Here is a 16,442-nt window from a genome sequence, read left to right as displayed (position 1 = left end):
GACATTTAAATGTTCACAAGAATAAAAGTTTTATATTTAAATGCTTCCATTTGTTTCAAATATATAAAATTGTATCTCTCACTGTGTTGAACATAGGGATACAATCTTTAACACATTCATAAGTGTGCAATGTATAAACTCAGAGGTTATGACAGCTGAACCATTCGGAATTGTTGTTATGTTAAGAAAAAACGTAACTTATTTGTATTCAAATAATCCTTTATAACCTAAATTCTTCCAAAGGGCAGAATTCTTTCCTAAAATCTGGACCTTGAGGTAAACTCTGAGAGATGCCTGGTTTTGTTATATTCATAAGGAAGCCCAAATACATTTTTTTATTCTTTGGCACTTCAAATCAACTTAGGCTTGTCTATAAAATACAATGCTTGCTGTTGAAGTCATGTAAACAAGCTTCTTGCTGTTACCATAACCAGAAAAACACTCACAACGTATAATTTTTGCAAATCCCATTAAAACTTCAAACAGCCCAAGATGTAACATCTGAAAAATAGTCACTGAGGCAAATATAAATAGCTAGGCCCTATGCAATACACAATACAGCAACAAGTAATACCTCTTCAAAGAAGATTTGTTTAATTACAGTGCAAATGTTTATTATGAAGTGTGTTGTTGTTCATCATTAAAGAATAAGCTGGACTAGTACCAGAAGAACCGTCTTTTGAGTCTACAAACAGGGAAGAGTTTGAAAAGCAGGAGCCTGGCAGACAGTCAGGCTCCAGAGGGCACCGGCTCAGGCCAAATTGCTCCTGTCAAGCCTGTTAGGCTGTACACGAAGTCCCTTTAGACAAAGCATAAAACTATGTCAATGGTAAAATTTGTGTGGATTAAAAATTGTGTATTATGCAATGGTCAGGTCATTCACCATTTTTTTTGTTGTTGTTTTTGAGCTTCTGACGCAGAGGCGTACACGCTCAAACAGCACACAGAGGTGAGAAGTGCAGCCAGCGAAAACAGGACATCTGCCTCTGACCTGAACGAGACTTTGAAAATACAACTATAGCTGTTAAAATTATGAAGCATTTAATATAGCACAGTTAAATGTAAGCTGTCATTTTAATTTGGCTGCTTTTTATTTTTTTAAACACAGGTTTGCCAGTAGTACTTAAACATTGACATTTCCCAAACCCATTTTTAACTGAAAAGGCAATTTTTATAGTTTAATTTATTTAAACTTATATTTTCTATAAGCATTTTTATTCAACTGCACAAGACTTAGAACAGTCTTGCTTTAAACTACTCTGTTATCTACGAAATAATGCCATAAATAGGATGGGATGTGGCACAGTACCTTACGATAAGTTTCTTGGGGATTAAAACTGTATCATTTTTCTCAATCCATCCTGTAAAAAGCCATTTGAGGTGTTTCACTACAAAGATGAATTACAAAATTTCAAAATATCATGTTAAAATTATATTTTAACCACCTTCTCTGGTTTAGGCAAGGTGGGACTAATTAAAAATAATCTAACTTGGCGTAAAATTTAAACACAAAGCACGTTCACTTCAACTTCCATACTGTGTTCTGGAATTGAATACTCTTGTCCCATCTGTCATATCTAATATTTAGTAGTATCCATGTGAGTAACTCTAGATGCCTGCAGTCTCACCAGAGGTCAGTATATATACTATACCACGAGAAGTCATTATCTGACAAATGCTGTTTTTAACAACTAATCTAAACTGTCCTTGTATACGTGCACATCTAATCTATAAATTTAGGCTGCTGTACTCTCGGAACTAAACATCCGTAGTGGTCTGCCCAAGTATAATTACAACTCAAAGTTTAAATTTCAGTCCCATTACTTCTAGGATTGAGGAAGGAGTTTTAGATACACAGCCGTGGTGTGCAAATGTAAACTGATGCCTAAGGGAAGACAAGTAAGCATGGCACAGCTCCATGGCATCAGCTTTGTGCTCACAGAGGCGGCGAAGACTTCAGCTCTTTGTGTTAAGCTGCAGCTCGCAAAACTGACCCAGGAAGCCGCCAACTTGGCCACTGGGAATTAGCAACTCAGTGGCAGAACAGAGTATTTCCTTCTCCTAGCTTTCCAGTTATTTCTTGTCATATTCTGACTTGGACCAAAACGCCAGAGGACATTGTATCTAAGAAAAAGACTGAAATTACATTGTTACAGAGACTGAGGTTTCTAGCCTAACAGGAAGGTATATATCAGATCTACAAGGTTTATGAGCATCTCTTGAATCTGCAGAATTTGGTCTCCACAGAGGTCCACAATCTCTAGTGTGTACTATGAAACACATCATCTCCATTGAGATAATCTGGGGTTCTACAGCAGGCAGCGGAAAACAGTTTGTTTCAACACAACAGTGTAATTATTTTTTAATCTATAGCTTTTTGGTTTGCTTTGGTTTATTTTTAAGAGTTATGCAGTTCTCAAAAAGCTGCAGATCTAAAATAAAAAAAAAAAAATCACTGACTCAGTACTCCAGATTCTTCTCTTACGTGGCCATCAAAGCCCTCAGCGTTTTATATACAAGATGTCTCTTTGAAAAGCCTGTGCAGGAAGCAGATACAAATGTAACAACTGTTCAATGAAGTATCTCAGCTGATCTTGGGTGTCAAGTTAGAATACATGGAAAGCCACTGAGATCTAAGACGCAACAGGCCAGAAATCAGCACCATTTTGTTTGCATCCAGAAACAAAAATCCAACGCAATCCATAAGGCACAGACACTTAGATGTGCCCATCGTGAGTTCACCGTAAACAGATAGTTATTTCTTCCGAAGTAGTGCATTCAGGGTATGGCTGCATAACCACCCTCCATAGCAGATGAAGTTACATCCCTTAGGGAAAGCTATGCTAGACCTGGGAACCACTGGACAAAGAATTCTACGATCAGTAGCTCAGGAATGTAAATATAGACAAGTTAAAAGCAAAGCTAAAACCACTAGGCAAAAGTTTCATGTTCTTTCCCAGACAACCTTCACTTCTGCTTTAGCTACTACAAGACATTACTTCTACATTCATATCTATCAAATGACTAAAAACCTTTTAGCAAATCCTACAGCCCATACAAAATCCTGGTACTTGCTTTTGTTTTTCTTGTCTAGGTAACTTAGTTTAGCAAAGGCTTCTGAGCCCAGTAAGTTGCAACAACAAGAGACCCAGATAACTGAGAATTTGCTTTTTGTTGGCTTTTTGCAAAAGATCCGTCTCCTGTTTCTATGTTTGCAAACATATTAGGAAAAACCCTTTCTGCTTAATGTAAATAATCTAACATCACTTCGTTTCTAAGAAACTCATCCTCAAGAAACTGTTCTCCTTAGAAGTTAATCTTTTTCCTTTAGAATATGCCTTTTCTCCTCACTTCTCAGCTGACAATATTTTCTTACAATGTTTCATCTGAAAAAATTATTTGTTACAATTGCTTTGGAAGACAGAGTAATTCCAAACTACGTAATATGTCATTTATAATAATTGCTCTTCATACCTTAGCTCAAACAGATCCCAATACACATGGGACTTTTGCTGAGTAATGATGGCACAATTCAGCCTCTAATGCCTCCTGCAATTTGAAAACCTCTTCCCCTGATTTTACTTGCCACTTTGAAATGTTATCCCTTTCTGGTGAGTAATCCTGTGCTAGATTCTTTTGCTTCTTAAACGAACGTTATTCTCACCCTTTATTGACTGACCACATCTATTATCACATGTAAGCAGTGTTAATCCTCTAGTAATTAACACCCTTATTAAAGTAATTTTAACTCAAAGAAGTTTAAATCGCATTATTGGTTTTATTTAATTAAGCTATGGGGACTGTTTTACACTGTCGTTTGAGTTTTCAGCTTGTGTCTTTTCAATCTACCAGTTATGCAGGTTCCTCCTACCCCCCACCCCCCACCCGGCCCCGTTACCTGTGTATTTCTGTCCAGGAATTACTCAATATTACTGTTTCATTGTGAACTTTTTAAACTATCCTCTATGTCAATGGATGCAAGACTTAGACACTATACTGAACATGTTACCAGTCCCAAAACTAGCATTTGGATGTACATTTCAATGATATTATCAAATCTATCATTCCACAGGGCTCAACATCTTGTTGGTGCACAAAACGAAAGAGCCACTTTTAACATCCTTCTCATACATCCTAAGCAAGGGCATATATTTTTATTTAAAATTTAGACTGGCAAAAAGAAAGGAGAATCTGAATCCACTGAGTTGTGCCACTTACAAAGGCTGGCTCAGCCCTTTTTCTGTTACTTCGAAAATAAGTCAGGTTTTAAAACTGCATTTTTTTTTTGTCTGTGCCTACTGCATGTTCTTTTCTATGGGAAACTATCTGATGGCCTATGTTCTCTTACAGATCTGAGGCAAGCTACTCAACTGACATGTTTGACACAGGGTCAAAAGATGAAAACTGTCTTCTGGTTTAACTGCATCATGTTACACTGTGCACTCTGGAAGAGTGTGCGCTATTTGTGTGTCCTCCTGGAATGACTTCCTGCAGGAATGCCACTGAAACCAGGAAAGCTTGTCTTTTCCTGGAAATAAGGCAACCTGATGGTTTCATGGACTTTTTACATCATTAACTGTGTACTGAAAGTCCTTTCTTTAAAACAGAAATGTTTTTGATGGGTCTCAGCATAAACCATGGAAAATGATAAACATAGAAAGAAAAGGATAAGAACAATAAAGTACATTTATAGACAGGAACTGACTTATTCTTTTTTTTTGTCCTTCATCCCATATCTTTAGGTTTTTCTTTTCTCCCCATCATCTACTGCTGCCACCTACTCATCTTTTGACTACTTTTTTTTTTCTTCCATTTCTTTGCATTTCTGTTCTTATTCATTCTTTTTTTTTTCTCTTACCATTACTTTTTCTATGACTGTGGAGTCTTCTAAGTTGCACTGCTCCTTTATTACCAGTGCGCTGGGGAAAGTCCTCTCCAAGAGTTTTTCTTTAGGTTCTAAAACATAACTTGTATGTAGATCTTCTATGTAAGCCTTATTTGTTATTTCAATACTCTTTAAAACAGTGCAACTTGTAAGATGACAAATTGCTCCAAATCTGACACACCCATAAGAGCCATATATATTAGCACGGTATGTAAGCCAGTATGATACAAAACTGTGCCTAAGAACATGCTGGTTCAGTCATATTGCTTATAGTACAACTAGTTCACTGCATTCAGAAACCACTTATCTACATAACAGTTTGAAATTCAATGGTTTCTTTTGCCACCTATTAGTATCTTTGTACTAACAGAAAGAAAATATGAGGGTTTCATCTCCCAGATTTCACTGACTGACTGGAGGCAGTCAGATGGAATAATATTTTTTTATTTGTATTTCTGCAGTGCTAAAACATCCTGCTGAAGATCAGTGTCACACTATGGTATATATTGTACAAACACTTTTGAAGATAGGATCTTTTTTTCTAAGACACTATGATCCAAATAAATAAACATTCATTAACTGCATTTCACTCACTCAAGTCCTTGCCATACTACATCTATGCAATTCCTTCCTTGTGTTGTTATTGCTCTGAAGCAGAGAAGAATTCTTGTTTTCTTGTTGTAAAAGATTCCTTTTATTTTACTGGATTTTATGTTTGCCCTATAGTGACTTCCAAAGAAGAGATAGACTAACTTTCTTCTTCACAGAAGAAACTAACAAAAGGAAAAAAAAAGGGATATTCTGTCTGCTGCCTGTGAATAATTTAGAGAAGGAATGGAACCTAAATAGGTTGACTGATGCAACTGAAAAAATATTGAAAGCAAATCTGTAGGGTTAAGTGGTTAGTAGTGTTGACCAATACATACTACATACCAGCGATACTATTGGCTTAGCTAAGGCTGGAGGATGTAAGCAATTTTGAGGCAGAAATTATCCAATACACTAATGTAGCTACCAGTCCCAAGGCTCCTTGATGGGAGACCAGGACTCATAGATGTTAAGAGAATACAAATAACAAGTAACTTGGAGGAAACCAATAATGTTCTTCTCTTGTGTTGTTCAGTTAATGCTCACTCATCACTCATATGAACCACATACTACACAGAGGAGTCTGAGGAAGTCCTGTGGAGCTGAGGGCTCCAAAACTCAACTCCATCCGTCAGCTCAGGGCTACAGAAGGGCCCAGACACAATGGTAGAGATCCTGCAGCAACTGGCTGTCAACAGGAAGACAACAGCTTGACACAACGTATTCACAAACTTCAGGAAAGTCATGGACCCAAATCTTGTTTGCTTGCATTTACATAATTTCTTACACAACAAAGATACAGGTAAGGATCAGATGGGGAGCAAAACTGCTAGCAGAAGAAAACTTCATTCCACTGAATAACATCCACTGAATGGGATGTATATCAGCGACTCAAAGAAAGTGTAAGTAGGAGTTTACAAATGTAATAGGCACATGGATCAATTTATTCCAATTCAAGCAAGAGATCTGTTAATTGAGAAATTATCTGAAAGTGAACCTTCTGAAACTTTTCTACCAACAGGTCCTTCTGCAAAAGAATAAAACCTTCTCCAGATAAAGCTTATTTAGTGCTTTCTCTCATAAAGTCCTTGGAAATGACTGCTTCATAAATAGTCTCCCAGATGCGTAGCATGCCAGTTATTGAAGAAATTTAGTATCTTGCCCAAGAAAATGGAAGCCTTTGGGTTCTGGCATAATGGACAGGGTATAATTGGGATATGTGCTTCCACTACCAAGGACACAATTTTAGTGCCATTTAGGTCATGATCTTACAGGAATTTTCTCTGTAACTATGGGATGAACTTTCTTGGAGAGAACGGTTTTTCTGGAGAGATGAAATTTTCATCATAACAACAGCTCTGTAGGTTTTTAATCAATTGGTTAACTCTTTCTAAACCTTGTCTTGTGAACGTATTGATGACCAAGGAAAGTTGAAAGCTGATTAAATGTGTCAGTTGGTAGTAATCAGATAGGGACTTTTTTTTTTTTTTTTTGGTAATATCTGCATTGATCAACCTCTCCAGAAAAACTTTTAGCAATTTCCATGATGGCAGTATTGTAGAATTTAGAAGCTGGCACTCCCCTGCACTGCTCTAAGTCATCAAGTGTTTCACCTGCACATGACAAATGAGATCAATAAATGCTATTTCCTGTCTCAGTTCCAAAAAGGATAAATTCACCTAAGAACAAACTCACACACACACCCCACACACACACCTTGTTCAACTAAGGCTTATATTCTTACGCAAAGGCTGTTACCTACAGGTCTCTAAGTCAAGCTAAGCCAGTGTTTCATGAGTTCTGTCATTTTCTAAATACACAGTACAGATTTCTTGTCAACGCATCTACTTCTTGTGTATATCTGGTTGGGAAAGGGGAGAACTAAGAGAAACGTGCCCCTTAAACAAATTAGCTTAAAGAAAAAACAAGAAAATTATTTTCTTATTTTTGATAACTTCCACGGTTTAGGTACCTACAGCATTCTTTACAAGTCAAGACAACTTTCAGTTTAAGCATTATACCTTTTCCCACACAGTCTTCTGTGCACAATCTACTGTACTTTCCTCTGGAGAAACAGGTACGGTTTTTGCCACAGATGGAATAGTGCATCTTGCAGTTAAATGGCCATATGTGTATCATTTTAGTTAAGTAAGATATTGATAAGGCTACTGAAAAAAAGTAACAGCACCTGTACATCCAATTTTTCAAACCTGTTTTCTGGTATGTCCCTCATTGTCAGTAAGCCAGGATCTAGAGCAAAAACTTGGTATGCTATCAGCACGTTGTTCGTACTTCTCTGCTGAAAAAGGGTCATTCAGATGTTGAATTAGATACCATCTGTTTTCCACTGAATTTGATAAATGATTTACTGTCCCAAAGAACACACATACACCTAATACCTGGCACGTGTGCTCTTAGTTCCTGGCAGTAACTGGGCAGGAATACCTACTGCCAGGAAATGACTGACTTGCTATCCTGCTTTGACTCTGCAAATCCTTATCAAGATAGTGTATCCAAAGCCATGCTTGTTTTCGACACCCCACTGCTAATTTCTGTGCATTTGTTTCCAAAATTTCCCAGTTCTTACCAGCTGGCAGATATAATCCCACCCCAGTAATGAGCTGGCTTGTTTTTGTGTACAGAGCACTGACTGAGATCTTCCTCACAAATATCTAGTCACAACTCGCGATCTGAGCCTACTGCTGTTACCTACAGGCTTCACAGAATGTAGTTGAAAAGGAGAAATCAAAAGTAAGAGATTCCACTGGGGAACAGAAGTGCTTACAAACAAACTGCCATGTTTGTGTGAAGAATTCCCATTTACTTGTAAGAATACAGTACTCTGATAAGACACTGTGCATCCCCTGCAAGCCAGAAAACACACATTTAGCATGCAGTCATACTCAAATAACTGTGTAATTTTGAACACAGGTATGCATAAGCATGCTACGCCTGTATGATGCAAATACATGAGATATTGAGCCTTGAAGTGTCCCTGTTCTGCTCATAGTGTGCCTCAAGCCCTCCCTGCTTTAGTGCAGAGTCGAGTTATGGAGAAGGGGAAGGCCAGCAAGAACATTGCCTTCTTCCCCCAGAACAGGGAGGATCTATGGCCTGAAATCCAGAGAGGTGCAACTCCTGTTTTGTTGCGCTCTGAAATCTGAGCTCCTTTCTTTAGCTGAATAAGCAGCATTGCACTGAAAACTAGAGAAGCACAAATCCCATTACACAGCACCCTGAGGCTGGGCTTCATGTTACAGATGTAACATGCTCCTCTGCTTGTTCAGAGAAGCTGGGGAGTGCACGGTGGGGGGAAAGGGATCACTAAGCATTGTGAAAGAGCCTCTGTGAAGATGAAAGTCTCAACAACCATCTCCCTCAGGAAGCAAAACATGAAATATTCTATACTTCTTGCTAATTAAAAATTCAAACTGTTGCCTTATGAAAGAGAGGCTTACTTTTATCTTTAAACTGAAGCTTTTAAGACTTACCCCTAAAAATAGTGTTAGGGATTTAGGTCTCTTGGAAAATCCTGATTTTTTTTTTAGGTCAAGACTTTTCTGTGTAGTAGAGGCCAGGATGGGTGTACCCTACTAATTTCAAAGCCTAGGCACCGTGTGGGCTGGCAGCCCGTGAAGGAAGCCATGGCACACCTTTATGGCCCTTGACTTCCAAGAGTCATGGTGGACAGGTTTGCTAACAGGCTGCAACTTCTTCTCTGAGGTCTACTGAAGGGCTCAAGAGCATTCTCCACAGGGAACACAGACGGTGAGAGTTTCGGCATGCTGCATGTTGGGGGAATCAGAGAGCAGCCAGAGCTGAAATACAGTTACCACCACAGGAAATTAATTCAAATTAAACACTACAAACAAAACAGTGGGGAAGACTGAGCTGTCAGCCTGCCTTTAGTGGCAGACAATTCCGTGGCTAGGACTGAAGCCCAGCGATCTGTTACATGGTTCCTACCTACAGTGAGTTACTTCTGAGTTTATCAGAAGGACAGAGTCATCTCTCAGTGATGAATGAGAAGCAAAGAAGAAAAAGGAGGACTATATTAAGTACTAGTAAGAATTTTCTCCTTCAGATAAACTTACATCTGTTGCATGCAACACTACAGTTCAGAAGGTTAGTGATATTTCTCACCAACAATACACCAGAAAATGCATTACAAAATAAATGGACAAGCAACTCAAGAAACTATCAATGTAATTTCCATTATGCTTTGGAATTAGAAGAAAATACATTACATTATACTTTTAAATATTAGGTATCAATTTTTAGAAGGAATACATATTGTGTATTACTAATAACTTGAGCTCATAGAAGTGCTTATTGACATCTTATTTACACACATTATAAACAAAAGTCTGACAAAAATGTTTCTTCTAATGTTTCCATGGTACATTATTCTGTATATTAAGCACATTGATTGCATTATGTCTTTATGTCTTAATTTACCTCTAATGTCAGCAAAATGTTTCCAGAAATTGCTAAAAATCTTCGAGAATGCTACGCAGAATTTATGAACCTTGTCGTTCACAGCCCTTGGTCTCCCAGACCGGGGGATGCCACTATCAGACTGTTAACTCTGTTACCATGTGGGTGGAGATACTGCTTAACTCTGGGGTTACCAACAGCATATGATTATGTTCACTTGAGACAGCTGCCCCTGTTGCAGGACCAGGACTGACAGCAACTGGAGGATATTAACAAGTACTTAAGTGCCAAAAGAACACAGATGAGACACAGTTCTCCTCACTTCTGGCAAAGTAAGGAAGTTCCATAATCATGAAGGTGGCTAAGTACACAGCAGAGGAAGCAGGCCTGTTTGAAACTGAAGTAGTGTTCGTGGTGGAGAGAAACACTAGAAACAACTTGTGAAGTCAAAAGTGAAAAAAAGCCAAGCTACATTTGCAGCTTAGTTCGTAACTCTGCAGGCAACGACCTGATTTCAAGAATATGCATTTGTTACCACCCAGTTGGTTAAGAACCAGGAAATTTGCCCTAGGACAGCAACTGTTGACCTCTCAGGCTATCACAAAGTTACCATTCCTGTCCGCTACACACTACACGGGCTCTCCAAAGAATAATGCACAAATTGTAAGATTCAGGCCTTTTCCTCACAGTATTTAAGTGTCTAGGACATCAACTGCCTCACATTCCAGAACTTTAACCCTAGTATTTAGACACTAAGGAACAGATCATGATCAGGACAAAACTAATTCATGTCAGAGGCTGAGCCTCCTCAGAGACTAATTCAAGTAGGATGAACTAAGACCTGTTTACTTTTGAAGGTTAATTCCAATTGACCTAGGATCTGAATTGGTAGCAAAGTCCCCAAAGTTCATTCCATCTCACTCTGGGCCACTGCACTATTTACCCAGGCTCTCTATATAGACAGTAGCAAGAGATTATCTTCAGAAAGCGGTGCAGGTCACAGGAGAGCTGGGTCATCTTCACGAGATGGCAGAGACCAGTCTCTTTAAAGCAGCACATGCCACTTTGATAATCACTTTGCTGAGCTGGTCTGCCCCTCAGTGGCTTTTAAGTAGGTGGGGTGAAAGGCTGCACATAGGTATGACCTGAGGTCATACCTAAGACAAGTGGCATGAGGCATGAAACAATCAGTGCAGCTGTACAGAACCATTAGTCTATCCCAATTTTCTTAGCAGCTGCTTGCTGCTTTAGGAGATGCTAAACTAGCCAGAGCTCTAAGTTTCTAGATGATCATGGCCATGTAACTCTCTATCAGTACACATTATGTGTGATTAGCCAACCACACCAAGTCACATCTGTAAGATGCTGAGATACTATGGTTATGGGAATAGCACAAAAATCTTTATTGACTAGGGTTTCTACAGATTACTAGGATCTTTAAGGAGCATGTTATGTATGACAAGAGCATAAGAGGGGATAGTGTAAGGAGACAGACGTGGCTTATCAAAGGGGACATCGGTAAGTGCCTGCCCCTTCATGATTCCTGGCCTCTTAGAACTTCCTGCTACTAACTACTGTTCTCTTCTGAGAAGCAACTCTTTCTCATGCCAACTGTTTCTCTCTCTCTTTGCTCTTCTATGTCTGTGGAAGGAAGAAGGAAAGAAGTGGGCTTGCTGGGGACAACATGCTGTCCATACATTGTCTTCAGGGAAAGACGGAGGATCAGGAACTGTTAGGACAAAAGTACCTATGGCAATTCTTTTCAAAGCTGCTCCCTGCCTGCTTCCCCCCCCCCAACCCCCGCCCCCGCTGGTAATTATTCAAGTGTAGCTCTTTCCTCTCTGTCTTGCAAGCTAGCTCCTTGTAAGTGACATACTTCTTTAGTGAAATGTGCTACAATATTCTGCTGCCCAATCCTCATTAATCTTACACATTGCCCTACTACAACAGAGAGAGAGTAAGCTGTTGTTGGGATAACTGGCTTCCATTAGCAACCATGTGATTGGCAGGACGATAAAGTCTTTTCCCTTGCAGGTCAGCTGCTTTTTAAGAAGAGGGCAATCCTGCTGATCCATCTTTTAGCTACAGTCTCTCACTGAGTCCCAAATCTCCTGCCTTTTAGCTTTGATATGGTTCAAGCTTTCCCCCTTGTATCAGCCCCTACCTGTCATCAGCTCCTCTGTACCAAACAGCCAATATCAGGAGTTTGACCTCAGGGCACAGTCCGGGTGGGCAGGTAAAACCTGACCACTGGACCTACTTCCTTATCTTTCATATCCTGCAATTCATGAAGAAGTATCAAATTCAAACTAAAAAACAGAAGCATGACCTTTTATAAGAACTTTCTGAAAAAGGCTCTCTTGCTTTTCTAAGTATTCTTGAAAAGAACTGTCATCCACTCTATTAAGATAGAAATGGATCACAAATAAGGAAGAGACGGAAAACATTGCAAATCCTTACTAGATGGTAAATGTTTTTAATGTGTGCTTGCAATACGTTTTGGCAAGGCATGCAAAAATATAGTACAAAACAAAACAAATATAGTAGAACTATTCTACATCTACAAGCTCCAACTGCAACCAAATAGAGAGTTGCCCAGACTTTTGCTGTTTATAAAGTATCTGAAATCGATTAGATTCCCATGGCATTCTCTATAAAGTGTTACTTGCATCAAGAGAATTCTAAATATAAATTTCTAACATAAACTGAGAGCCACCATAAACAACATAATCCCTATTTATGTAATGGTGCTTAAAAGATACAAAAATATTGTTTATTTCCTGTAGCAAGTATGTACACACCCTGCCCTCCTGCATAACTAGAAATCATGTTTTCCCTTGAAACAAATATAGACTCTGCAAGGATTTATTCCACTTAAGTGGATGACAGAAATGGTGCCAAAATCTCTCAACACCCTTTCCCTTCAACTAAACTGACTTAGTACAAATTGGAAGATGTTTAGTCACCTCTAACATTGATAACAAAAGCAGGACAAAAAAGAATCCAAAAGAGGAAGGCTGCTAGTCAAGGCAAGACTTGCAATATTTGAAGTCTGGCAGAGTATATCTTTACATACTGAATTCTGGAACTCCTAATGTACAAGTATCACAAGAAAAAAAAATAAAAATCTTACGGCCACAATCCTATATCCTTCTCACATAGTTCACGCTTATCCCATTCGAGATAGTGTTCATTCATATATTACTGTGAAAACGTAACAGACAACTCTACCTTTTCACTTCATTTAAAGTCACTTTAATGGAGTCCTTTTCTAACTATTAGGAGAAACTGGAATACTTTTGCCTCAGGCATTTTCCCTTCTGAAATGCCTTTTCATCATCTTGCTGTGAAAAACCTGCTAAACTGTTAAAAGCAAAAAAATATTCTTACTATATAATTTGATATGGAATTCTTTCTAAATTTCTCTTCTTTTCTGATGACTTAGCCTCATAACGGTGCTGAAAAACATCACCAACATCTGCAGAAAGCTAAAGACCCTCCATGTGCAGCTAATGATTCATTTCACCATTTAAATGACACTTCTACTCGCAATATTGTGAAAAAATAAAATCTTTCTAAAAGCTCATTTCAAGTACGAAAAGTTTTTGAAAATTAATTTCTATGGGTGGGTATAGTGTCAGAATTTACAGACAGCAGGGAATAGAAATAAGTATGTGAAATTAAGATAAGTAGATTTTAGTCTGGAAAAAACCTTCCTTTTGGCAAGAACTGTGGAAAAGTGCTTCCAATATTAAGGTGTTTAAAATTAAATTTTGTATAAAACAAAGATCAAACAGTTGGAATAAAGATGCTTTCCAACAGTTTAAAATAATTCTATGTAACAAATTAAGGAAAGGAAATGTTCAATTATACCATGCCCGATTCTGCTCTTCAGGGAGTCGTTTTGTAGACAGGACCAATTGCTCAGAATGGAATCAGGCCAGCGCACACCAGGGTAACATGTACACTCTTGTAAAAAAGGCGTCACAGAATCTTTACAAAATTGTCAGAACCAAAATTCAACCTTATACCCATGTAACAGTACCTCCAGTAGCACAGTGCCCCCTAACAACACATTGGAGAAACAGTTTAATGCTAAATTACAGGGAATAGTGCCACTAATAACACTTGAAATAACCGCTTTTCTAAACTAATTACATGGGAATGCAAAAACATGAAAGGTTCTTGAAATTAATAACTTCAGAATTGGTCAAAAGGGGAAATTAGCAGGATAAAAAACAACAACTATTGTCTTACTTGTCTGAGGTCGATGAAAGCTAGCTGCAGGGTGTCTCCCTGGAATCCTGGCACTGGCTCAGAACTAGCAAACACTGCAAAGAAAGGTTAAAAATATTATGGATGTAGATTTTTTTTTAAATAAAATCTAAGAGGAAAAATCAAGCTCTATACAATAAAAATGCTAGCTAGCATTAAAATTAAACTAGTTTGACAGAAAGATTAAACTAATAACTCACAGTGATTAAAAGCAAACCAACAAACAACTTACCCATCTTTTCCAATAATACCAAAAAATAATACCTTTAGGAGCATTATTAGGAGTTTTGCTTAAAATTCTAACCCAGTAGTAATGCTACAACCACACAAGCCAACACCTTTTTTTTTGGCCTGAGGCGAATGATTACTGAAGAATTTTGAAATAATACCAATTCCATGGCTGTCAACATATTTTCAAACATCTGCTTTTGTTACAGTGTCCGCGCTATAAAAACCCCACCTCTAGCCAAATAGCACTAAAAGACAAACACTAAGGTGGGAGTTAGTTTAATGCGTAGAGGACAGGTGGAAAGCTCAACGAGCCACAGTCATCACAGAGCTGAAATGCCTGTTCATGCCTTTTAGCCAGCTTATCAATAATGAACTTCTGCTCTTTTTGAACCCAAAAATAGGCTGCCAAACTTGGAAGGTAAAACTATATTCAAAATACAAAAAATGGCAACACTTATGGTAATGAAAAAAGCCAGCTATTCATTTAAATTAGAAAATAATCAATAATTGTCAAACTTAAAAATAAATACACTTTTTGTTTTTACCTTATCCCAGTCACATGTTAATAACAAAGACATTTGCAGAAACACCCACTGCCTCACATCCCCACTCAAGTTAGACGTCTTACTTCGAAAGAGCTTGAGAATTTTTCTTATGCTCTTCAGTTAGAGCTCTTAACAAAACAAAGTAGATATTACTGTAAAAGCTTGAGAATTATCTTCTGAGGCAGTGAAAGGTAACATTTTTTTCCAAGTTTGAGAAATGGGTCATTCAATAGTAGAGGAAACAGAACACATGTATCCAAAAAAAATTCCAGATCCAGTGCTCAACTCTTACTGTGCCACAGACTCCAAGTAACAGTTAAAAGTAATATGAAATCCTTAATAGATACTTTTTAATGTCTAGTTAGAAAATTTGGATTATCGAGTGAAAGCAACATCCAGAAAGACATTGGTGCCTGAGCTAACATGACAGTAAAATAATGGGCTCAATCATTTACTTCTGAATGTATGGTTCAACTTCAAGCAAACTAATGAATTCAGGTAGTCTATTCACAAGTCTAAAAATGATTATATGGAAAGCAATTGTAAATGAAAATAATAAAGATTCTTACTTAAATGGATTACTTAAGTGTAAGATTTTTACAAGAAGCTACTAAGACCATCTCAGAATATTTAAGAATATCTTAGTAATAGATGAATACAGTATCAGAGTAGCAGCTTTACCAGCAGAGGCAGAATTTATTACTTGTATTACAGTAATGCAAAAAATTTTTATGGACAGTCATGTAATAGAAGAATGAATTAAACTGGAATATGACTTGCTGCTTCATCAACTAAAGGAATCAAAAATAGCAATCAAACACCTTAGGGAGCACACTGTAATGTCACAGACTAGTATTGGTAACAGTTGGCAAGTGCTCACTGATTACTGTATTCAAGTTTGAATTTTAAATTATCTGGTTTTCCTACTTTATAAGTAACACCAACTTTCTAGGGGAGTTTTCAGGGAACTTCAATCTACCACAAGGACGATTTTTAAATAAAAAAGAAGATAAAAAACAGTAGAAAAAACATATCCTAAACCCAGCATTTTAGAGAAAGCGTTCGCTTAATAATAAACTCTTTAAAAGCAGCAAAGAGAAAACAGTCTGTACACCACCAGCCTGCAGAAGAATAAGAGATCTCCAGGGCCATAAAAGCATTCTTCTGGACACCCTAGGCTAAAGGGTTGTGTCTTTCAATGGCCGTCTTCTGCAGGTATTTCTTCAGGGACAGACAGATCTATGATGGTGGCCCCTGTGGTCAGCCAAACATAGTGTTTAAACTGTGAACACCATACTATAGCAGGGAATTCTTAGCAACGCCCCATAGCAAACAGCTAAAAAGAGGTACGTGACTTGTGAGCTACGGCAGCACACTAAGGAGGATAAGCGTGATGGTCAGAAGACGTCTACTCTACATCCCCTGAACAAGCAAGGAGTACTGCACTATTCTTGAAAGATAAGGCCCATGTGTATCCAATC

General features: G+C 38.0%; 1 protein-coding gene across 5 annotated transcripts in view; it reads right to left on the bottom strand.

Annotated features, from left to right (window-relative positions):
• Positions 1-16,442, bottom strand: part of EXOC6 (exocyst complex component 6) — a 101,348-nt gene that overhangs the window by 11,548 nt on the left and 73,358 nt on the right. For all 5 annotated transcript variants that reach the window (XM_086467412.1, XM_086467411.1, XM_086467414.1 and 2 more), the window contains one exon: positions 14,168-14,241. In XM_086467412.1, the coding sequence (XP_086323538.1) occupies positions 14,168-14,241 (74 nt within the window). The remainder of the gene's footprint in view (positions 1-14,167; positions 14,242-16,442) is intronic.

This window comes from Leptosomus discolor, chromosome 6 (assembly GCF_034619465.1).
Source record: "Leptosomus discolor isolate bLepDis1 chromosome 6, bLepDis1.hap2, whole genome shotgun sequence".
Lineage (NCBI taxonomy): Eukaryota > Metazoa > Chordata > Aves > Leptosomiformes > Leptosomidae > Leptosomus > Leptosomus discolor.
Note: the sequence above shows the minus strand (reverse complement) of the source record. Positions and strands in the feature narration are given on the sequence as shown.